At 37.7% G+C, this 23,983-nt stretch overlaps 1 protein-coding gene across 1 annotated transcript in view; it reads left to right on the top strand.

Annotated features, from left to right (window-relative positions):
- The window catches only part of Ccdc178 (coiled-coil domain containing 178), a 293,005-nt gene that overhangs the window by 4,853 nt on the left and 264,169 nt on the right, over window positions 1-23,983 (top strand). The window contains exons 4-8 of the mRNA XM_051163972.1: window positions 3,816-3,955; window positions 7,558-7,580; window positions 13,846-13,925; window positions 16,391-16,591; window positions 21,992-22,212. Of these exons, the coding sequence (XP_051019929.1) occupies window positions 3,816-3,955; window positions 7,558-7,580; window positions 13,846-13,925; window positions 16,391-16,591; window positions 21,992-22,212 (665 nt within the window). The remainder of the gene's footprint in view (window positions 1-3,815; window positions 3,956-7,557; window positions 7,581-13,845; window positions 13,926-16,390; window positions 16,592-21,991; window positions 22,213-23,983) is intronic.

Genomic DNA, 23,983 nt, shown 5'->3' with positions numbered 1-23,983 from the left:
ATAAGAATATTTTTGGTGCTCCTATAAACTGCTCATTTGAAAAGAAACACAAGTGACAACAACTTCAGTATTGAATATGAGCTCCAGGTAAGTATTTAGGCCAAGTTGTCAAAAGACTTGTGATTGCTTGAATGAAGGAAAAGGTGGTTATTTTGAAACATGAGATTTTAAGACGCCTATAGGTGACCAGGGTAAGCAAACATCAGAGGGACATCTGTGCTTCGGAGGAGGTTGGATCTGTGTCCTTAGTGAGCTCCAGCGCTGAAGGCTGGGCATAGTGCTTTGCCATCCAGCACCAGTTACCCCAGAATGATGAGGTTCTATGCAGATGTGGCACTGCTCTCAGCAAAGGATGTTTTATTCCCTGCACCATAAACGAGAGTTTGTTTCTCATAGAAGATGGAAGATCAGTCTACAACAATTTAATGCCGTACTATTTCATCTTCCTTACTTTACTACATTGAAATCATACTTTGGAAGAAAATGAAGATGTGAAAAAAAATGAGACAGTGTGAAAAAATGCCAAGCTAAGTTTTTCCTAAGATATAAAAAGATAATAATCAGTGTGGTGGACACAAAGGAAACACACACCACAAGCACATGGGAAACAGCGATAAAATGTGGAATTATCAAGAATGTGGTGAATACATCATGTGAGAATCAATTCACAGAGCATGAGGAGGTGTTTGTTTACAAACTCGGTGTCACTTGACAATAGTTAGCTCTTATCTCAGATAAGAAGGTTGCAGAAGACCAGGTGACCTCACTCTCATTTATGGACAGGAAAAATCTTATTCGTTGGACAATGACTCTGAGCAAGAAAATTGTAGTTAGGGGCCAGGAATGGTGGCTATGTCTATAATTACACTCAGAGGGGGTTGAGGCTGAAGAGTTCACTCTAGTGTGGGCTATATATTAAAAATATATCTCATTGAAGACAGACAACAAATGGATGGAGTTGGAGACATGCTCATAATCAGTGGGCACATGGCCTGAGCTTACCTCCTAAGCATCTTCACTACTTCACTACTCTCCAGAGTCTCCCTAAGATGGAAAAACATCAGATTATACTGCACTAAAATTATTAATTCATCTTACTTTGGAATATTAGGTGGAAAAATCTTACCAGCCCAATTAATGATATCTGGAAGCTGGTTAGATTTTTAATAAATGCCCAGGCAGAGAAAACAGATACACATGGACCTGTATGTAGCCCAGAGACCCTTGCATTATAACCTAGTGCTTCTTAAGCAATAGACAATGAAAAGTGGGGGGGGGGTAATAAAATACACCAAGCACACATTAGTTAAAAACAGCCACAAGAGTTGAATTCCGGGCCTACCCTGTCCTGCATATGATGCCATGGCTTTTCCAGATTTTGACAACAATTTAGTGGCATACTATTTCATCTTCCTTACCTTACTACATTGGAATCTTAACCTCATTTCATTAGAGTGTGATAGAAATTTATTAGTATTCACAAGTGAGGCTGAGCATGGCACAGTAAAGAAAGACTTGAAAAGAATAATTCTGATACTCATTTTCCTGGCACTGAATGAAGCCAAGCAAGTGTTTTGAGTGTAATAGCAACTGCCTGCTTGCTAACTGTCTATCAAAACCATCTCCCATCTAGAAAGGACAACATGGCTTTAACAAGATGTTTGGAGAGAAGATCAATATGTCCTTTTCAATTTGTATCAGCTGGTATATGGCCCTTTGACTATCACAGTGGCGAACATATGTGTTTGTGTATGAATTTAAAAAGGAAAACATGGGCCATACTACACACAAAATAAACACAAAGAGTATCCATGTTCAGAGTATGCTCAAATCCAGTGAAAAAACACAAGAATAGCAACACTGATAAATCTGAAAGAAAACCCAAATATTCAAAAACAGGCAATATGTGAGGTGTTTGAAATGTCTAGAAAAATATAATTTAGGAATGCTTCTCTTTTTATCATTATAATTTAAAAATATTAAGGCAGCCCTTATAGTGGAGCTTATAGGCAAGGAAATGTTCAAACTCAGCTCTCCCACCACAGCTCTCTGCACTGGTGCTGGGCATCTTCTTTAAGCCTGAATCATCTATGAAGTCAAAACAGCATTCTGAATTCATAAAATAGATGTGCATATTGAATAAAACATGGTATCAGGAGTGCTTAGCTTGGCCTCATGCTTGCTATACACTTTCTATATTCAAAAATGTTAGCCAGTGTGAAATATAAAACTCCTGGTGAATGTCAGCAATATATATACATAATCAAAATCACTGGGAAGACTGAACAATTTTATGTAATAATGGCCAGATGTGTCTTTTATTAAGACAGAGTTTGTGGAAGAGACTATTATAAGATTTCATTGAACATATTTAAGTATACACAATCTAGATTTAAGTAAGTGTGTGTGTGTGTGTGTGTGTGTGTGTGTGTGTGTGTTGGGGAGGAAGAGAATCAGTTGAAGATAAAGAGGGACATGAGAAGTTAAGAGGATGGTGACTATGAATTTAATACAATAATACATGAAACGTCACCACAGAACCCATTTGTATGTTTTAAATGAATAAAATACTAACATTGTAAAGACCGCAGATGAGGCAAAGATAATGAGAATAATTACCAACTCCATCTGTCAGCAGTAAAACAAAGGGCAACGACACAGGCATCAGTTCCTTCTTCTCCAAAGTGAACTGATGTGGGGTACCACAGTGCTGTCATTGACACCACCCACGCATCTTCTGTCCCGTGCATGACTAGTAATTGCTGCCATAGTGCACCCAGTGAGGGCCTCACTTTGGAGGAGTTTCATGAGCATCTTTGCTGCACTTCTGCAACCTTCAGGCCTTTTGGAACACAGCAGGCTTAGGATCACTGAGGCACACCAACATGAGCGGGTTTTATGATGAGTGGAGCCTGGATGATGCAGTGAGAACATCAGTCATTGTTTACACGAGACTCCAATTTTCAGAAACGGAAGCAAGAATATGAGGATACAATGAGGAAGGAGACCTGCTTTTATTTACTTATTTTTCCACAGGAGCAGCCCACACTGGGTTCCAGGAGGGAGTTCTTCAGTGTATAGGGAGGGCCGCTAATCACATGGGAAGATGTGAGGTCTCCGGGAAGGACAAATTCAATATGTATTTCAGTCTATTTTAAAATGTGATTTAGGATTAATTTTAGGAATGAATAAACTTTTTTCTGTTGTTTTAAATTTCTTATATCAATGGTTAGTCCACAGTGCTGTGGACTGTATTCACTTCTTTTGTGTATGTATAAGTTCTGTGTGCTAATGTGTGTGCACACACATTGTGTATGTGCATGCACATGTGTATGATTGAGGGTGGAGGGCCATGGCTGATACTAAGTGTCTTCTTTGCTCATGCTCCACCTTGTTTCTCAAGCCTGGCTCTCTCCCTAAACCCAGAGTTTACAGATTACAACTGGTCTAGCTAGGAAGCTTGCTTCTCCAGTTCCCCAAACTCTGCCTTCCATGCCCGGGCCTTCCCTGCAGCTGTCACACTCACCCAACTTTTACATGGGTTCCTGGGATCCAAACCCAGATTTCCATGCTGCTGGGCCATCTTCCCATTTCATTTGGGCTTATCTGGTTCACTTCAATTTGCTATATTATCCACTTATTCTAAGAGATTATTTTATTTGAACCATTAAAGTTTGAAATACAGTTTAGCATTTTAACATATCGTTAGATATTTTGAGTACTAAGACTAATATAAAGGAACACCGCTGCATGTCCCAAACAATGTGTTGTCCTGTTCTGACCCCTGGCTTCTCCCACTGTCTGCAACCCTGTAGAGGTGAATAAAGGCATCTACTTCAGCTACCCGAGCCGGCGACACAGCTGTGCTTTGGTCAACATCCCTTCACCATGTGTCAGCAAAATGATCGCCCACATTGAAGATGTGGAATCCAAGATACAGGAACATTTGAAACAAGTAAGTGACTTATTTAACTACTGTGGATAAATTCTATAAATACTAAGGTGTTGCTGTTTAAGGACAATAGGGGATCATTCCAATCATTTCTATAAAATTCAGAATTTTAGCTCAGATGATTAATTTACTTGTCTAGACATGGTTTTTGAAAGTCTTACTTCAGAGGGTGCAATGACCTCATTAAACAAAAATTTTCCCTACCTGTATATTCTTTAACATAACCCATAATGCTAAGCTGTCCTTTCCATCACCCATCATGACTAAAAGCCAAACATAATTCACATCCTAGAGTGGGAGGCACTAAGCTGATTAAACGATAAGTAAGTTTGTAGTCTAAAAGGTCAGTTTGCCATTTTAAATGAGTTTTCTTATTGCTAAATAAACACACTAGGTTTGTGGATGAAGATGTAGTGGTTCTTTCTTGGTCATGTTAACCTGTCAAATTCTAAAAAGAATTCATATTGAATTCTCTGCAATTTGCAATCGTTTCACTTAAGAACTACTTATTGAAAAAACCAAAACTTCTCCTACCTGTTACTAAGATAGCACCCTGAAAAACTAACACACAGTGTTCAGACAGAGGTGTGGACTTGCCACACATCTGTCCTCGTTCTTTTACTTTATTTTGGCCCCTGGATCTGACCTAGAGAATTTTCTGCTGTAGGCAGCCATCTCTTTTGAGAGGCATTAGATCAATGGTTAAGATCCCAGGCTTTGAAGAGATATGTTGTATGGCCTTAGGAAGGTATGAGGAGACCCTGACAGCATGTAGTGCATACACATGAGCTATTCCTGTGCACATTGATATACATTATTATTGAATAATATTGTTCAGTGTTATTCTCTGACAGCGCCTGTTTTCCTATACATCTCCAAACTTAGTACAGTTGCAGATCACATAGCAGGTGAGCCCCTGGGTGTGTAATCATACATAAAGAAAGAGAACAGAGTGATGTCTATCTATGGGGTGTGCTACCTAATCCATTTACATCCTGCTTCTCAATTACCCATGTTATTTTAAACAATAAAAACAGAGCTCTAGATGCCTTGACAAACAATTATGATGGGTACTGTTTATTGAAATCCTCATGTAAACCACAGCAGGTATTTTTCTGTAGTATGTCTCTTAGATGAATAGAATTACCGTTGCATGTTCTTGTGAAGTGACACAGTTTAAAATATAATTTAAAATAATTAGGCATCTTGTTTAACCAAAAAACTTATCTGTTGTCATCCTGTGACAGAATACTAACCAAAAACACTATCAGAATGATTTGCTTTGGCTCACAGATTGAAAGATAAACTTCATGATGCTGGGGTAGACAAGGAATCAGTCAGAGCACACCACAGTGGCAGGAGAGCGCAGCTAGGACCACAGATTATTCTTCACGTATTGGCAGAATAGGAAGCAGAGACCCAATAGAAAGCGTGGCTGGCTCTACTTCCTAAAGGCACCATTGGCTGTGGATTCAAACACACTAAGCTGGTCAGGGACATTTTACATTCAAGCCATAATGACCTTGGAAAGAAATATCTTCAGAATGGATGTTTGATTATGTTTTCTGTATGTTTTATTTCTCCAAAGAGTAGGAACCATGACAAATAATATGAAAAGAAATCATAGATAACTTTCCATACAGGTAAATAATTATCTCTTCCTTTCACTTTGCTGTCCTAGGTTACCTACGCTACATCTTACTTAGTTTAGACTAAATTTTATTGAGTTTAAAATTTTCCCTTTCTTTAATTCAAATTATATTAAAACATTTTATATAATATATAGAAAACATCTAAAATGTTGATATAATGCCGTTCAAAGACAATAATAACAATATTATCAATAAACTGACAATAGAATATCCTGATGAGACCTGATAGGCAGAGGTCAGACAGTGAGGGAGGAGGGTCCCCTCCTGTCAGAGGTTCTAGGGAAGCAGAATAGGATGGAAGGTAGAGGGAGGGTAAGAACAGGAATATAAGAGCAAGGGGATAGCCATCGGGCTGTAACATGACAAAATTATAATGAATAAAAATTTAAAAATTGTTCACATCTGTTTATTAATCACTTTGAATGACCTCAGCATCCCATGTTCCTTAAGATCCCACAGTCATTGCAGAGTCAGCCTCCAGGCCAGGTGTGTCTAATAGCTGAACACCTCCTCTCAATGCTGCACAGTCACATCTATTCCTGACAGTCGCCAGCAAAGAGGTTACAAAACAGGAATGTGGAAGTGTTCCAGTTCTAACTGGAAGATTTGTCGCCGTTTATGATGTTCTTTAACGCTGAGGCTTCACATTTATTGACGGATTCTCTACTAACTCTTGGAACCTTGAGTTCTCTCATTCTGTTCTTATCTTTACTTAAAGCCTATGTATCTTCAAAGCCTGATATGGTCATTGTTTCCTTTCACTCGTTGCCTTAGTCCATCTCTTAGACTCTAAACTGACTGCTCCATGTGTTTGCATGTATTTTCCTATTCTACTATCCTTCTGAAGTGACAAAATGCCAGCTGTGAACCTCTGTGGTGTCTCCCAGATTCACACCTAGACCTGGAATGCTGAAGAGCACAGGAGGGCTCTCCTGAATAGTCCACTTTATAATAATCTATTTGTAATGACCAAAGTCAACCCTGATGGTGTCTTTAAGGGTATTCTGAACTTCCCATAGTAACCTATGCTTGTAACTCCAGCACTCCTCTCTGTACAAAAACTCATGTCTCTCCCTTCACCTCAAACTGCTGTTATCTCACCCAAAGACACTGTTGAGTATCAGGAATATCAGTTCTTACCCCCCCTAGAGAAGCTTCTCTCCCAGCTTTGGCCGTACCCTCTGTGGGCACCATCATCTCGTCTGTAGGATTCTTTCTGTCAGTTATGTCTTCTCTTCATGCAATCGTCAAATTTCCCTTCTCAAGTCAACACTGTTTCCATTCGAAATAAAAAATTCTACTGTTCTATTTTTGTTTTGAATGAGTCTTACTATGTACTTCTCGGAGGCCTGGAAGATGTTACTTATACCAGGCTGTCCTTGGAGTCACAGAAATCTGCCTTCTTACGGCTGGGATTCAAGTCATGTGCCACAGCACCCAGCCATCTTTGTAAAGAACATTACAATCCTAAACTTAGGTATTTATTTTTTTATTCTCCCATTCTGAAAGTTAGCATCCTATCATATCTCCAACCGCTCTTCACCCCTCGGTGACACACATTAATTTAGTCCATATTTTTATAGTTTTTGTGTTTAGCATGCTTTAGCAACACATTAAGACTCACTAACTGCACCTATAACTGTGTGGCAAGTATTTTAGGGACAAGAAGCATTTGAATGGTTAAGGTTTGGAAGTACATGGGTTTTAAAATGTGGAAAAATCTTGTAATAATGAAAAGAAGTGGGATTGAGAAAAATGTATACATATACGTGTGTATATAATATATGCACAAATTTCATGAAACAACAGAAAGTATAATATTACCAATTATATGAAACAAAGAACTGAATTTTATCAGTGAGTTTAAATTTCAGTGGATTTTAAGTGAAATTTACCAACTGTTGTTTGGTATGTTTAAATTTTCATTTTTATTGCACTTTTTTGTTTTGACAGTTTGAAGCTTCTTTTGAAGAATGGTAAGTAACTGTAATGATTTCTTTATTTACTCTAAAATGTTGAACTTTCAGTTATACACAGTTCACAAATTTTATTTCAGAATAGGTGGAAAACTGAACGAACTATTTTCCATGTTAGATATTAAAATATGGGAAGGAACTGGAGGAGTTGTTGAGGAGAGAGGGATGGGTGAGATAGAGTACTCAGGTGAGAACGAACGCTGTCAGATATCTAGAATCTAGCAAAAAGTTGGCATCAACCATGGAGAAAACCATTAACGAAGCAGCCCACTGAGCTAGAACATCAAGGCAGTGACAGCGCCTGTTTTCCGTTCTCCTGTGTCAGCGGTACCCACGAGAGTGTCCCATACTTGTGCTGTGAATTTCTAGTGCCAGAGGAAATGAAGTTTTATTTCCAAAAGTTTCCACTTGGAGGTTTCGGTCTGCCTGACTAGTTCCTATCACAGCTCTTGCAGGGCTTCCGGGCAGTGTATGCTATGCTCGCTGCAGCTGCCTGTGGCGACGGATAATGACTGGAGCAAGCCACAGATAGATCAAAATGCCTGGGAAGAAAGGTTGGGGGAAATGGATGTGATATACAGAATGAGGTTTTCCAAAACTTTTAAAGTCAGGGATTCCAGAAATAGGCAGATATGAAGGTTAGAAGTGTGCTCAGAATAACTGGTGATGCGCTCATCTTTCTTTTCTGGTTGAACTGTGTATGCCATGGGCAGGAACCTTAGGCAGAGACTAGGTTGTAATGAGGCTGGACAAACACGACACAGTTCTAGAGAACAGAGCCAGTTTGCTGAGTTGGACAGTTCTGTTCTATTCCATTTCCCTTCCCTTCCCTTCCCTTCCCTTCCTTTCCCTTCCCTTCCCTTCCCTTCCCTTCCCTTCCCCTCTCCTCCCCTCCCTTCCCTTCCCTTCCTTCCCCTCCCCTCCCTTCCCTTGCCTTGTCTTGTCTTGCCTTCTCTTCTTTACCCTGCCCTCCCCTCCCCTTCCTTGCCCTCCCCTCCACTTCCCTTCCCTTCCACTTCCCTTCCACTTCCCCTCTCCTCCCTTCCCTTCCTTCCCCTCCCCTCCCTTCCCTTCCCTTGCCTTGTCTTGCCTTGCCTTCTCTTTCTTACCCTGCCCTCCCCTCCCCTCCCCTGCTCTCCCCTGCCCTTCCTTTCCCTTTCCCTTTCTTTCCTTTTCATAACTGACATGAAGCCATAGCTCATCAGTGAGGCAGAGAAGTAGATTTGAAAAGTGCACGTGATACTTGACCAAACATTTAAAGGAATCAACATCAATCAAGAACCAATCCACTCCTGAGTAACTTGATATCTTTTTCATGTTAAAATATTTAAAATGGTCACCCCTCTATGAAAATTATGATGCTTTAAAGAAAAATAAATACACTTTCTCTCTCAAAACAAAAGAAAAACAGTAACATAAACTATCTTTGAGAAAAGCCAGAGTTTGGACTTATTAAATGAAAAAATTAGTATCAATTGTTTTAAATTTCTTCAATGAGACAGAGGGAGGCAGTAACAATAAGTTAAGCATATCAGAATGATAATGACTCAAAAATAAAGAATATTGATTAAAAAAGGAAATTATGAAATACTAACTAGAAAGAAATTTGAGGATAAGATGTAAAATAATTGAGATTGTACTATTCACTGAGATGTCTAGGGCAGATCTGAACAGAGGGAGGCATTAGGAAACTTAGTAGGTCATCAGAGTCTGAGCAGTGAACACAAAGGAAAAAGAATAGCAAAGGCGCCAAATAACCCTAAACACGGCAAACACACTGTAAGTCCATGCTACTGATACACACACAAGTGTGAGGGAAGAGAAATAGACAGGAAAAAGAATTCTGAGGGGCCAACTTCTTTCTGAAATGTTTCTATCTTTGTCAAAAATGCATGTACCTATTAAACTCAGTGAGATTCAAATAAATCAAATCAAAGAGATTGACACCAAAAGCCATATTAGTCAACTTAAAGGGAGACCATTAAACAATAAGGAAGGAGGAATTGGCCAGGTATAAGAAACACTCAATCAGTTGGAAAGTCCTCTTGTCACCTGAACCTTTGGAAGCCTGAACACTTCTGAAGAAATCTCACACAAGTCTACGTCATCCAAGATTTCTCCAGTTTTATAAAAGCATCTTTAAGTAAGAAGAAAGTTAGACATCCCCAAAAACATTAAGCTGAAAGGTATGCATCAGTAATAGACTCACCCCCTGAGAAATATTTCAGGTCTCTTTGGGGCTAAAACAAAAAGATATTACATAGCTTAACTGAAGGCCATGTTAAGAAATAAGGAAAAATAATAAAGACTACAAAGGCACATATATGATTCAGTATAACCTTGGATTCATAGTTGCTTTCCTATATTATTTAAAGGACAAGTGACTAAAACCCAGAATTATAGATGTATGTTACTGATCATACAATACATAAGTGTTCTGTTTGTGGTAATGAAATATGATGGAGGTCAAAGATGTAATGAAGCGTACTAGAGCAGTTTGATACCATTGAAATAACAATACCTTTTTCATTATCATGTAAGTTGAATTTTGTTAAATGTTAAATATCACCTCCCTGAGAGTGACTTTAAAAATCCTTAAAATTACATCTGAAAAATTGAAAAAAACACAAAAACAACACATAAAATGGGCATAAAATAAGACAGTTATAGAGGAACTAATACAAATATTAGTAATATAGAAAACAGCTGTAAAATTGTAGAAGTAAATCTTTTGTTGTGAGTAGTTGACTTCTATGAAAATAGATTAAACCTTCTAATCAAAAGATGAAAGTGGTGGAATGGATAAAATCACATGATCCTGTTAATTTCTAGAACCATACAGGCTACCATAGGTGAGTCAAAGAAGGAGAGGAAATCTGACTGATAGATGAGACTTAAGGGGAGAGATAGTACCAGCAATCAAAAACCTTTAGTCAGAACATAGCAATAAAAGGATTCCTAGTGAAATATTGCTACACACATAGATCAGTGCCTTGCTCAAGTATGATCAGCTAGTTTTCTTTGAGTAAATAAGATTTGACACAGAGACTCACAATTGGACAATGTGCTGAAAGTCAGAGTATTTTGGGACATTCGATCCTAAGTGGAATTTCTTCCTCAAAGCCCTCTCAAGGTACAAGGATCTATGGATAAAAGGAGGCAGAAAGATTGTAGGAAGCAGAATGGACAGAGGGCTAAGGAAACAGTGTCTTCTAGACACAACGGGCCTGATGCACATATGAACTCACAGAGACTGTGCAAACATACACAAGACTTGTATAGATCCAGTCCAGGTGGGGTCATAGCACTAAGGCGGAGGAAGAAGAGTAGGCATGGAGCACACCCCCAACAAGAAGCTATTTGGAAGTGATACGTGCTGGCAAAGGGGTAATCAGTTTTCTCCAACGGAGTGCCCTCGGGCATATCAAGTACACTTCAGAGGAGGCCTTGTGCTATAAAATAGTTGGAGAGCACAAACTTAACCTCATGGGTTTTGTTTGTGTGTTTGTTTGTCTGCTTGCTTGCTTGCTTGTTTTGTTTGTTTCGGTTCATTTTTGTGTGCCTTTGTTTCATTTTGGCCTTTTTTTCTTATAGGTTCTTTGTTTTGATTCTCTCTCTCTCTCTCTCTCTCTCTCTCTCTCTCTCTCTCTCTCTCTCTCTCTCTCTCTCTCTCTCTCTGTGTGTGTGTGTGTGTGGTGTGTGTGTGTGTGTGTGGTGTGTGTGTGTATGTGTGTGTGTGTATGTGTGTGTGTGTGAGTGTGTGTGTGTGGTGTGTGTGTGTATGTGTATGTGTGCGTGTGTGTGAGTGTGTGTGTATGTGTGTGTGTATGTGTGTGTGTGTGTTTAAAAAGAGAAAGAGAATGAAGGTAAAATTTGATGGTAAGAAAGTAGGGAGAGAATCTGAGAGGAATTGAGGGAAGGAAAAACCATGATCAAAATACATTGTATAAAAATTTTTTAATTAAAATATAAACCCTTTAGCCAAATAGAGTCGTCACACCCTCTAAGCTAACTCCCGTATCAGCAGAAGCTAAATGGCAGTCAGCTGGTACCAAGCGTAAGCTACTTCATAAGGCCTTCCATCAAAAACAAGACAAGACAAATCAACAAAGAAATCTAACCCTGCAAGATCCTAAAAGCCATTTTCCCTCTAAAATTTATGTTCGCAGATGTTTTAAAAGATGTGTTCAAGTGAAACCTTAAACACAAATGTTCAAAGTACTAGTCTTCCCAGTAGCTAAGAGGTGCAAAAACAGTTAATTAAAACGCTGTGGCTCATGTATGCAACGAAATATTATTATACCATAAAAAGAAATGAAGTTCTAATTATAATAGAATATGGATAAACATCATACACATATATACATATTTATATATTATATACAGGTATATTATATATCTTGTAGAGGCTGGGCACAAATGATTACCTTCAAATAAATATTTTATATGGACTCTTTATCATAGCTGTATACATAGACAAAATATCAGCTTAGATATTGATAAAGACTAGAATAAGAGAGAAAAGAGACTGCTTAATAAAATAGTTAACTTTATGTAAGTTGATTTTAAAGGTTCAGTAGAAAGATTAATTAGAATTAGAACAAAACTTCAGAAGACAACACACGGGACTACAGTTAGCCTGGTGTGGTGGTGTATACTTGGAATCTTCTTACTCAGAGGCAGAAGCAGGCAGGCAGATCTCTGTGTGGTGGAAGCCAGGCTGACCTACATAGAGAGTTTCAGGATAACCAGGACTGTACAGAGGGCACTCAAACAAACAAACAAACCCCTCAACAAACAACAACAAAACCCCTCAAAACTATAGCTAATTCTGTGTGGTAACATGCCACAACATGCAATGAAGATTAAAGCGTTACTCAATCATTGATTTGGGGACAATTATCATTTTTGGTGCTATTTTAAAAAGCTAAGCACAAAACTGTAATTTTCAATAAAGTGTTCTGAAATTTAAAAGACCAAAAATAAAAGGAGACGATGGATATAACTTAGGAAAAACCAGACTTTTGTAATAAATATTGAAATGTAAGGATATGCAGCTATTGCAAATATTAATGATATTAAAATGTATAGGAATGATATGCACCAGAACAAGATGTGAAGCTTGATGGTGAATTTTATAAAAGCTGAAGTATTACTGCAGGGTGCTATTACATATGGTCTTTAAAGATAATAACTGAACATGAGTCATTTTTATGAGCTCTAATGATATTTGGCATGCATAAAGCTTTTGTTAATTTTAATGACTCTTCAATAAAAATGAATGAATTAGTAAAAGCTTAAAAAATACCAATCTTTCCACTGATGCTGATTTATGTTAAATTTTTTTATCAGTGAAAATATAAAATTTTTTAAATGCAGGAAGACTTGGTTTAGCATCCAAGCATTAGACTAGAGAAATACTGATAGTAAGAAATATTGTATTATAGTTTCTAATATATTATATTGTTGTTATAATTATTACTACATATATAAGGCTAAAATATATAAATAAAACCTGCTGAATCCCCCCAAAAGAAATATTGTATTCATCAAACCCCAGAAAGATTGCTTTGGAAAGGAAAGAACTTTTTTTCTGGCTACTTTTCCAAAAATCTTGTGCTAACTTTAAGAGTGAAGTTGTTAGCTTCACCCTTTGTAGCTTATATTGACTACCCAGATCTCACTAGTCTCAAAACAAAGTTTTTCTCATCCAATTGATTGTCAAGCCAACATCTCTTGGTACTGGCAAGATGTCTCAGTAGTTTACAGTGTATTCTGCTCTTACAAAGGACCCTAGCTCAGCTCCCAGCACCTACACTAGGCAGATCACATCAGTGAACCTCAGCTCCAGGGATCTAATGTTGATGTTTGCTAGGCAAGCACCCACAAATACATTCAGGGCACGCGCACGCGCGCACACACACACACACACACACACACACACACACACACACACACACACTTTATAAATTAAGCTGCACCTTGCAAACTTTCCAGGGAATAAAAATTTCTAAATAAAAATAGTTTTAATGTCCTCTCAAGAAAGTTCAAGACATTCAAGATTTGTTTTAAAAGTTTTTATTAATTCTAGTATAACTAATACTAGATAGGACAATTGTGTTATTTTTATTCGACTATTGAGTAGGGTTACCATGTAAATGACATTTAACATTCCACACAAAGGCTTTCCCAAATTTTGTTTACCTAATTTCAATGTCTTTTACAAATTGATATTGTCTCTCTTGTTATGTATGTGTATGTGTAGGACTTCCACTACAAAAGGTGAAAAAGGAGATTTGGGTGTCTCTGCTCCAGAGAAAGTAGTCCACCCAGAAAAAGGAAGGGGTAAGTTTGCTTTTCATACTCAGAGATGTACAATTGCTTACAGGTCTCCGACCTTTTATTTAACATATTTCTAATATCTACAGTTAGTATTTTTTTTACAAGTTTTCTGGATATCGAATATGGAAAGAGCCCTCTATCCCATTCTGGGAAGCATGCCTTCAGGTAGTGTTGATTATTATTAATGACTTCTGTTCCAGACACTGGCCTGAGTTGTGGGTATATAGTGACACCTGCCCAGAGCTCAAGGAGCAAATTGCAACTGAAAATCACTGATTAAACTTTCTATGTGACCAAGGTGCTGTCTGTCTGTCTCTCCAGTGTGGCAGCCATTATGCACAGAGAGCTACTGTCTTAGTTATCATGTGGTCACTAAGACTGAAGAAGGTAAATCTAAAGTTTAGTCTTAACTCAAATTGAAATATAAATAGCTATGGTCAATTGGTTCCATATGATCACAATTTACCACAACCTAATACAAGAGTTGCACATTTTAAGTATTGGCTTAATATTATTAATCTTATTTCAACATATCTGAATATATGCTTGAGTTTATGCTAAATTTCTCATCTTTGCCTGTCACAAAAATTCACAAATGCTTTCACTGGAGGAAAACTAATGAACTCAGGACTTTTCATTAAAAGGAAGAATGTTTTGTTTTGTTTTCAAAGCATCATTCACTCTGAGGCTCAGTTTGGGTGGTTAATTTTATTTAATTATCCATTTTCTGTATTAATGCCTATGGAGAAGATGAAAACTTCAATGTTTATACATCACATATGGGGAAGAAAAAAAGATTAAGCCATTGATGGCCACAGTCAGAGTAAAAGTACCTAGACTAACATTCATCAGAAATATGCAGATGTGAAACTAAGGCATACATGTTGCCAGGAACATAGTGGCTTGTTAAAAGCATTTGTGTTAAAAAGTGAAAACTGTTGTTTACACATACACTAAGTGAGTTGATTTGGAGGGGGACAATTACAGAGATGTACATGACAACAGATCAAAGGCACCACAAGTCACTTACACATATAATATTCATTTGCATGCCATTAAAGAGTGAGCAAAAGGTAATCTGTAAAAACAGAATGAACAGCTTTGGGAAAACACATGCGAATCGGTGAACTAAAGTGCCATGGTTGTCAGTGGCAAGAGTATCTTTGTGTATTTCAGCCTTTGACTTCTTAGGGAGATTGATCATAGAGTCACTCACAAATCTTTAATGTTCCGTGAATATTTCCTTAAAACCACACGCAGGATGAAAGCAAGCAGCGGGTTCAAAGAGACCAAGATAAAGCTGGGGCTGCAGAAAGTTATTTTCACCCATGAAAATTAGTTCTTTTAAGGGTACATGTCAATGTCTTCCACAAGGTCTCTAGGATAGGAGCGAATATGCAACAATCTGTCTTGCCTTTGTAAGCACTGTGCCACCATTTATTATATACTGCTATGTAGCAAGAAAATCACTGTCATTATTACTCGAAAGAAAAAAAAAAGAGAGATGTATCCACTGCTTCCCTCTTTTATACTGTTTCACTGTCTTACGTCCCACCTCCGCTCTGTGGTTTCCTTTTCTTTCTTGACACTATACTTATGTATTCTTGTCATGTCACCTGTTGGCAAAAGTCAGCATTTGTAGCTACAAATATGAGCAGAACAGGCCTCTTGCCTGTCTTCCTTACCTTGTTTTCTCTAGAGGAAAGAATATTATTGTTGTTGGAGAAAATAATAAGCCTTGTACACATTCTTTTCACAAGCAGATGAATGAATATCTCTGGTAATACTATGTTAACAGTAAGCCATATTATTCCAGACCTATGAACCAGGGATCAGAAGCATCTCTCATTAACAAGAGTTAATTAAGGCTGAATAAATAGAATTTAGAAATTTCCGCCAAGGTTAAGTGGAGAAGTTATTATCTGATAAGGGTGAAGAATATCTATGTCTTCTTTTCCAGGAACTGAGTAATCTTCAATGTTGATTTAAATTGCTCCGTGTGTCCAGAAAGATTGGGAGGGAATATGGCCAAGACTTAAAAATAAAGCAGCCGGTGCGATTCTCTTAAAGTTACTGGTTGAGGCTTTGCATTCGCTTTTTTATGTGTTCACTGAAAATTCTGCATCCAAAGAACATGTCATCATCTTTATAGTATTCTCATGACTGGATTATATAATTTTAAATACCTTTTGTTTGTCTTCAAGGCAAACCTCTTTGCAGCCCAGACTGCCCCTGAACCAATTGGGACCTAGCAGCATCCCCCTCCCAAGTGCTGATATTACAGGCCGGTGCCATCATGCCCGGCTCTGTTGTGCATTACAAAGGGCCTCTCAAAGATTGCTTACCTTTCCTAACGGTCTCTTAAACACGTAAACATTTGAAGGACTACTTCGAGGAAGACCCCCGTCCTGTCACATAGCTCAGGGCCCTGAGTGATTAACGAGCACGAATGACGTTCCTATTTTAAGATGAGAAGTGTCCGGAGCTGAAGAGGAAAATGGAGTCGCTGCTCTCAGAGGCCATTCACCTCGTTAAAAGTCTGGAAACCGACAGGGCCGAAGCCGAACAAGCCCTGAGACAACAAAAATCGAGAAAGAAAAGAATTAGCATGAAGATCGACTCCTGGTCCATTTGGAAACTCCAAGAACTCCCAATGGCTGTGCAGAAAGGTAATAAAGGCTTCTCGGCTCTCCAGCAGAGAAGCCGGACCCGTGCTCTGTCTACACGGCTTACTGTCACGTGTAGTTTACAACCCGGATCGTGTGAAATATGGTATTATATACTGTGATGGATCCGGAGACACATGTGGGTGGCGTGGGAACAAACCCTGATGTATGCTTTAAGTGCGTTGAAAATCCCACTCGTCAACATATCTTGGGGACAGGCAAACATTTGACATGCATTTACTTACCGTGGTGGTAGTATTTGAGTTATTAGAAAATTCATAAGACTGCTGCCCAGTTGGTATCGTTAACCATGTTTTGGGGCATAGGAAATTCAGATTCGGGGGTAAAATGTTGGGATGTCACACATTTGCTTTTGAGAAGTAAGCTACAAACTCAGTTTGGAAGGAACACCTGAGAGGAAGGCAGCCTCACCGTGTGTTCAGGAGGGACCTGGGCATTCGCCGTTTAAAGGGGAAGCTGGTCAACAGAGCAGGCAGAGGAGGAGCAAAGGTGGAATATTACACAACCTCAGGCTGCTGGCTGCTCTGTCTCCTGTGTCGTTAAATTAAATCTTGTATCATTAAAACATTCCTGACCAGTCCAGAGGCTAGAAGCTTCTAACCCCTTCGTGAGGTAAAATTTGGAGTTAAGGAGGCATTGACTTTGCAGTAATGTTTTTTAAAAAATATGATACTCAAACAACTTCTCACTTGAATAAGAAATTCTTAAGAGAAAGGACCTGCGCCGTTAGTCATTGCTCTGTGGTAGCAGGCATTAACTTAAAGTATATGTCATGCTGAACACATGAATAAACTATTCACTGTAGCACCAAAATTTCCAAAACTATGGTCTCCAAGGCAGACATGTACCTTCTGAGGAGTTGCAAGAAAATATAATTTAAATGGTACTTTGTGTAATTCTCTTCTTAAACCTAATTATTATTATTAACATTCCACTAACGCATTACTGTATTGATAACTGACTTCTAAACATGGTATGCAAATATGAGGAGACAGTGACGGGGTCAGGACAGGTACCTTAGGACACTGTAGATCCTGGTATGTTCCTGAGCTGCCTCATATTCACACCCACAGAGCAGCTGCAGTTTTCCTAGTTGTCATTTCTCACTAGCAGTGGTAGAGAAGATGATGTTGAGAGCTGATCTTTTGAATGTTGTTGCTCCGATTACCTGATAAGCCATTTATAACATCATTTAGATACCTAAGTTTAAGTCTGTCTGGAGTTATATTTAAGGAGTTGTGAAAATAAAGTTAATATAGGTGTGCATATATCCTACTAACTAATGAATGTAAGAAATCCTTATGATGGGTAATAACTTAGGGTCTGGATTAACTTTTAATACTATTAAAGGTCTACTTAAATTTCAAATGTTTATTTACTTGTTTCATTTTATTTAAGTGGGCTACATATGCAATTCAATTTAAAGTCACTACTATATACTTCTTGAGAACTTTCTTTGTGGAAAAGGGCTTCTGAAAAGTTATTTCCAGGGATCAGCTGGGTTTGTATGGATATAAATAGGTCACAATCCTTAAATGTTATTAACCTGTTTATAAAGTATAAAATGACACGTTTTCTCCTTTTACCACCTTAAAGCTTCTTGTGTAGTAAAATTTAAAAACACAGTCTTTTTAACAGCTGTACGTAGGATGTTTGTCAGAACAAACAGTTAAAAAAAAAACAAGTGACCCCATCTGCTGTTTTCCTAGATCTCTTTTAGGGCTTTCTCCAGTCTACCATCCTATCTGCTATTAAACATATTTTTTTTCCTCACCCAGAAATCTGGTTCCCAATGGCTTGTGCTAAAGATGTTTTCTAGAGTCTAACTCCCTTCTGGGCCAGTGAACGAGCATTCACATGGTATGCCATGAAGAGGTCATGGAGGAGAGTGGCCCCATGACTTCCTTCCTATCTGGTCACAACTCACCTGAAATGACAGCTCTTCTTGTCTGATATCTGGTGCTATCTAACAATTTTGGGTTTTATCTGGTTTTTTTTTCTGTTAAAAAAAAGATAACCAGAAATGCCTCCCAACATAAATTGCGTGTTATATAATCCTATAGGCTACATATTGGGTTATCAGTTTTCTTCGCCTATAAAACAAAGTGACACATACATTTTATCACACACAATGGGCATTCGCAGGCACAAATGAATGAGTGCCTCAGACTCCCCTGGTGTTCCACATGCCTGCCTTTACCACGACTACATCGCTGTGGCTATCTAATGGAGGAGGAAGAAACCTTGGACCTTACAATGAACATATTTGACAATACATGACACACTTCGTAGAACTGGCATGCTCTGCTCACTTTAAAAACTAGAGGCAGCTTTCCACAGTGAGAACAAAGTATCCCTTGAAGGATGGAAGCACAAGGCACAGCCAGGAAGTGGGAAATGGAATGAGAGGCACTCAAGGGATGGAGAGTACGAACGTGAGATAAAGCACCACAATGGAATACATATGATTTAGAAGATAGAGGATGTAAAACCATCAGTTAAAAAGACAGGTGTGAAAGCAAGAGTATGGAAAGTCAGTGGAAAGATTAATCAAGAACATGGTATAAAGGAATCAAATTTAAAGTTTATACTCGTTCGCATGGTTTTTTGGTGTCCTCTAAGCCCTCGGGATATTATTCTCTTCCTGCTTCTTCCTCCACGGGTTCCCTGAGCCTGGAGGGAGAGGAATTTGATGAACATGTCCCTTTTAACGCTGAGTGTTCCATGTTCTCTCACTCTCTGCCTAATGTCCGCCTGTAGGTCTCTGTGTTTGTTCCCATCAGCTGCAGGAGGAAGCTTCTCTGATGATGACTATAAGCATAGCAGAATGTCATTAGGAGCCATTTTATTGCTATTTATTTTTAGACCAGTAATATTTGGTTTTACCTTAGGTCCTTTGGCTATCTAGTCTCTAGTTGTTGGTCACCCAAGTATTACTAAGTATGGATTCCATCTCATAGAGGGAGCCTTAAGTCAAATCAGATATTGGCTCATTACTCCCACAAGCTTTGTACCACCATTGCTCTAACATATCTTGCAGGCAGGATGACATCGAAGATCAACCATTTGAGACTGCTTTGGTATTTACAGTTGTCTTTGGGCAGCATGCAGAGTGTATTTGTGTACCAAAGATGCTGAAACGCAGAGGTCAGGGCTCTATGTAGGCACCAGCTTAACTTCTCCATGTACAATGACTTACAAATCAACATGGTCAAAGCTCATATAAACTCACAGAGACTGAGGCAGCATGCACAGAGCCTGCACAGGTCTGTACCAGGTCCTTCGCATTACAGTTTCCTGTTTAGTGTTTTCATGGGATTCCTGATTGTGCTAAAAAGTGGGTCTATGATTTTTCTTTGTTTGTTTGACTTGTCAAACTCTAATGTAATAGGTTTTTTGTTTTTACCTTATTGATTTATATGTTATTATTGACCCGTAGAAACTGTCTGTTTTCCAATAGATTTGGATAGGAAGGGAGGTGGGAAGGAACTGGGAGAAGAAGGATGGAAAATCATACTCAGGATATATTATGTAAGAAATAAATTTATTTTAAATAAAAAAATGTACACATGGACCTCTGAGAATAAAGCAAAACCTCTTCTTCTTCTTCTTCTTCTTCTTCTTCTTCTTCTTCTTCTTCTTCTTCTTCTTCCTCTTCTTCTTCTTCTTCTTTTTCTTCTTCTCCTCCTCCTCCTGGTCCTCCTCCTCCTTATTGTGTCTTCACTCATCTTCCCTTTCTTATCTTTTTAGTACACAATCTTACTGTGTAATCCAGGTTGTACTGAGTTGGCCATCTTCATAGTTCATCCACCTGCACACTGGGAACACAGGTGTGCACCGCCACAACCAGTCTGTGGCTCTGATTATTGATAATGAAAACATTCAGAATGCATTTCTGAGAGTGTTACTTCAGTATGGACATTTATAGAAAAAGAAGAATGACATTAACAGAAAGACTAGCATTTCAATGACTAGAAATGCTTCCATATAAAATTTTCATGGGTAATTCAGATGTCTATGGGATTCCACAGAAACAGAGTCCACAAATGTCATAAGAAAGCACTTTAAACTATACAACAAAGTTAGAGGGAATCAGTATAAATATGAAAAAAATATATGGACCTAACTCAGGAAAGAAAGACACAAAAAATCCTGAATGTATTTGTCAACAAACCTCTTGAGAAAATTTATTTTAATTATTAAAAATTTGATTTTGTTTTATTTCAATAATGCAAGATGGCTTTACCATTAGGAAGCTGTAATGGAAGGAATAAGAATGCCCTGTCATCTAATTTGCTTATAATTATCTAAGTGTATTTTAAATATATAAAGTAATTATAAATAATTTCCCATGTCTAAAATTTCAAACATTTCTATCCAAACTGGTAATTTTTATTCAATTTTTAACTTTAGAGTTTTTTAATTGTTATTTTCTTTCTATAGGCCTTGCTCTGTGTAAGGATTATTATATACATATTCTACATTTATTCTATATTCTTGTTACTTATTTCACATTATATTTTTGTTCTGAAGTAATTTTTCAACATCTTTGTATTAATTCATCAATTCGTCCATCCATCCATCCATCCATCCATTCATTCATTTATTAATAGGATCTCATGTATTAGTTTGTTTGTGGATGGTATTAAATTTGATTTGTACTAAAGATGATCAAGATTTAGTGCTAGGATTACAGGGATGCCAGGAATCATCATGCCTCTTGGTGCTGGGGATCTAACTCGGTTTATTGTGGATGTGGTCAAGCACTCAGTGAACTGAGCTATATCCCCAAGCCTGGCTAAATTCATCTTATATGTCAATTTTAGATAAATAATTATTCAATTCTTTATGTTTAGTAAATCAATTGCACACTTTATAATAATTTTCTGTTGATTTTCTTTTTGTATTTTTATATATAACTGGAGTACCCTAGGTAAGAATCATGGTATCATGGTCACCCATTCATTTATAAGTCCCATTTTATCATTTTAATTTTATGTATTTCTGGAATAACTCTACTCTTTTATTTTATTTTCATTTTAGCACAACTACATAAGTGTCTGTGTGTGTGTGTGTCTGTGTGTGTGTCTGTGTGTGTGTGTGTGTGTGTGTGTGTGTGGTGTTTGTGTGTAAAATGATCAATTTGTTGATGGTAATAAATTGGATTTATATTAAAGATTATTCATTAATATAGTGTTTTAGTCCTTTTGGTGACAAATAAAGAAAGCAATATGTTTTAGAATTTAATATTTAAATAACCTTTCTTGCAATTCATAGATGAATAATTTCTAAACTAAAGTAGTTCCTATATGTAATCAAGCATTTCTACATTGTCTGCTGCTAGCTTTGAATTTTGTGTTGCTCTCATCAATTTATCTTCAGAATATGAGAACTATTCCAAAGATATTGAAGAGCTGAAGTTCCATCTTGAAGACACAACCCAACAGGTGGAGTATCTGGAGAAGGAGAAGAAGCAGCTGGAAGAAGCCAATGCCAAGATCCAGAAAGACATAGACTACATGATTCACCATCGCCCCCTGCTGGAGAAAAAACGGAAGCAGGAGGTAGATGCGCTGAAAGAACGTTATTATAAAAAGTTTGAGGTGAGTGAATGTGGTGTATCTTCTTGCTTATTCCAAAATATTTCAACTCTAAGAACTTACTGTATCTTGCAACGTTGACCTGTAGTTTATTTCTCCAATAACCTGTTCAATAATAATTTATTGGTATTCATTGAAACAGTATCTTCAAGACTTATCTATATACCTAGGGTGATTAATAATATTCAATTGACTCATTAAAATTGTACAGGCTCAAAACAACCTTGTGGTTTTTAAACATTAGTTTGAACTGAGGGATAAAATAAGTACAACCTATCAGTAATTTAATCATTGATGAAAGTTACAAATGTAAGGATACTGCAAATGATTAAATGACCCCAATCACACTGTGGAATCATTCTATGGAAAAATAACTTATTTGCAATTCTCCCACAATTAACAAATTTACCTCATATTAGTAAATAAATAAAGCAAATAAAACAAATCTTTGAATTTTCCCGTGTTCATCACCCGGGCTATTCTCCTCATTCTTTTATCAAGAAGCTAGTATAAATGTCCTCTATTCATAGAAAAAAGAGAAAATATAAATCATGTTTTAAAACAATGTCACATTTTTAAATTACACATTACTATTATACTTTGACTATGTCAACTTCTGCATTTTCTTTTTTAAGGTAACGTTTTACGTTTGAACTTTTATGCTTAGTTTTGGGTATGTGTGTGTGACTGCTAGTCTGTAGGTGTGGCATATGCACTCAGGTTTGTGTGGAGGCAGGAAGATGGTGTCAGTTGCTTAGAGTTAAAGCAGCTTTAAGCCACTGGATGTGGGTACCTGGGACCAAGCCAGGCTTCTCTGCAGGAGCAGCAATTGCTCTCTACCACTAATCTATCCTTCTAACCAACCACATTGTTTTAATGTAATTAAACTACTCTTTATAGATATAAATGTAGCTTATTTTAGTTCTGAATTCCACCATTATATCTATATATAATTTCTATTTGGAGTTCTCTCTCAATTGCATCTGAGGGGTTTTCCCCAATATTAATTGATAAAACTGCATTTTTCGTACACAATCATTTCACATCAATATTTTCCTTTTGACATACATATGAAGTTTCCTTGGCTGTATACCTAGTAATTAGTTAAAGTGAGTCTGTCCCTCTTGGTTTCTGCAGAGGGAGCTGGGAACCGTGATGAACCCGTACTCTGGCTGAACAGAATCAGGAAAAGTAATTCCCCATAATACAGTTGAGGCGCTGCTAGCGAGGGTTACATATATCACACAGCCAATGTAAGAAAACTTACAGTGACACAGTAGAAGAAAAGTGGTCTTTTGAACAAGAAAACACATCTTCCATTTATAAAATGAACATAACTGACAAAACTCAGAAATGAAAAGTAGAGTTATGAGCACTGCAGGGACCCAATGCCTCCTCAGGGGGAAGCAGAAGCACGCAAAGCCTCAGGAAAAAAGGATGACGAGCTTTTCAGAGCACAGGCTCGGCAGTGCGAGTTCGTGTGCTGAGTGTTTAAATCCTTACTACAAGTCATCAGATCTTGAATAATTTTTATAAACCTTTGTGCCTTGGTTTCTTCATTCACAAAATGAGGGGATAAGAACCCTTGAGCCATAAGCTTAGTGTGTACCTGAATTAACTAACAGGGATCAAAACAGAAACTACCATAACACTCAGAGTGCCATGAAAATAATAGCCATAGAACAATTCCTAGCTATAGATGTTTACGTCGAAAACGAAAGATCCAGATTACCAATGTTCATGGGAAGAATTAAATCCCAGCTCAGAAGACAAG

This window comes from Acomys russatus, chromosome 20 (assembly GCF_903995435.1).
Source record: "Acomys russatus chromosome 20, mAcoRus1.1, whole genome shotgun sequence".
NCBI lineage: Eukaryota > Metazoa > Chordata > Mammalia > Rodentia > Muridae > Acomys > Acomys russatus.
Note: the sequence above shows the minus strand (reverse complement) of the source record. Positions and strands in the feature narration are given on the sequence as shown.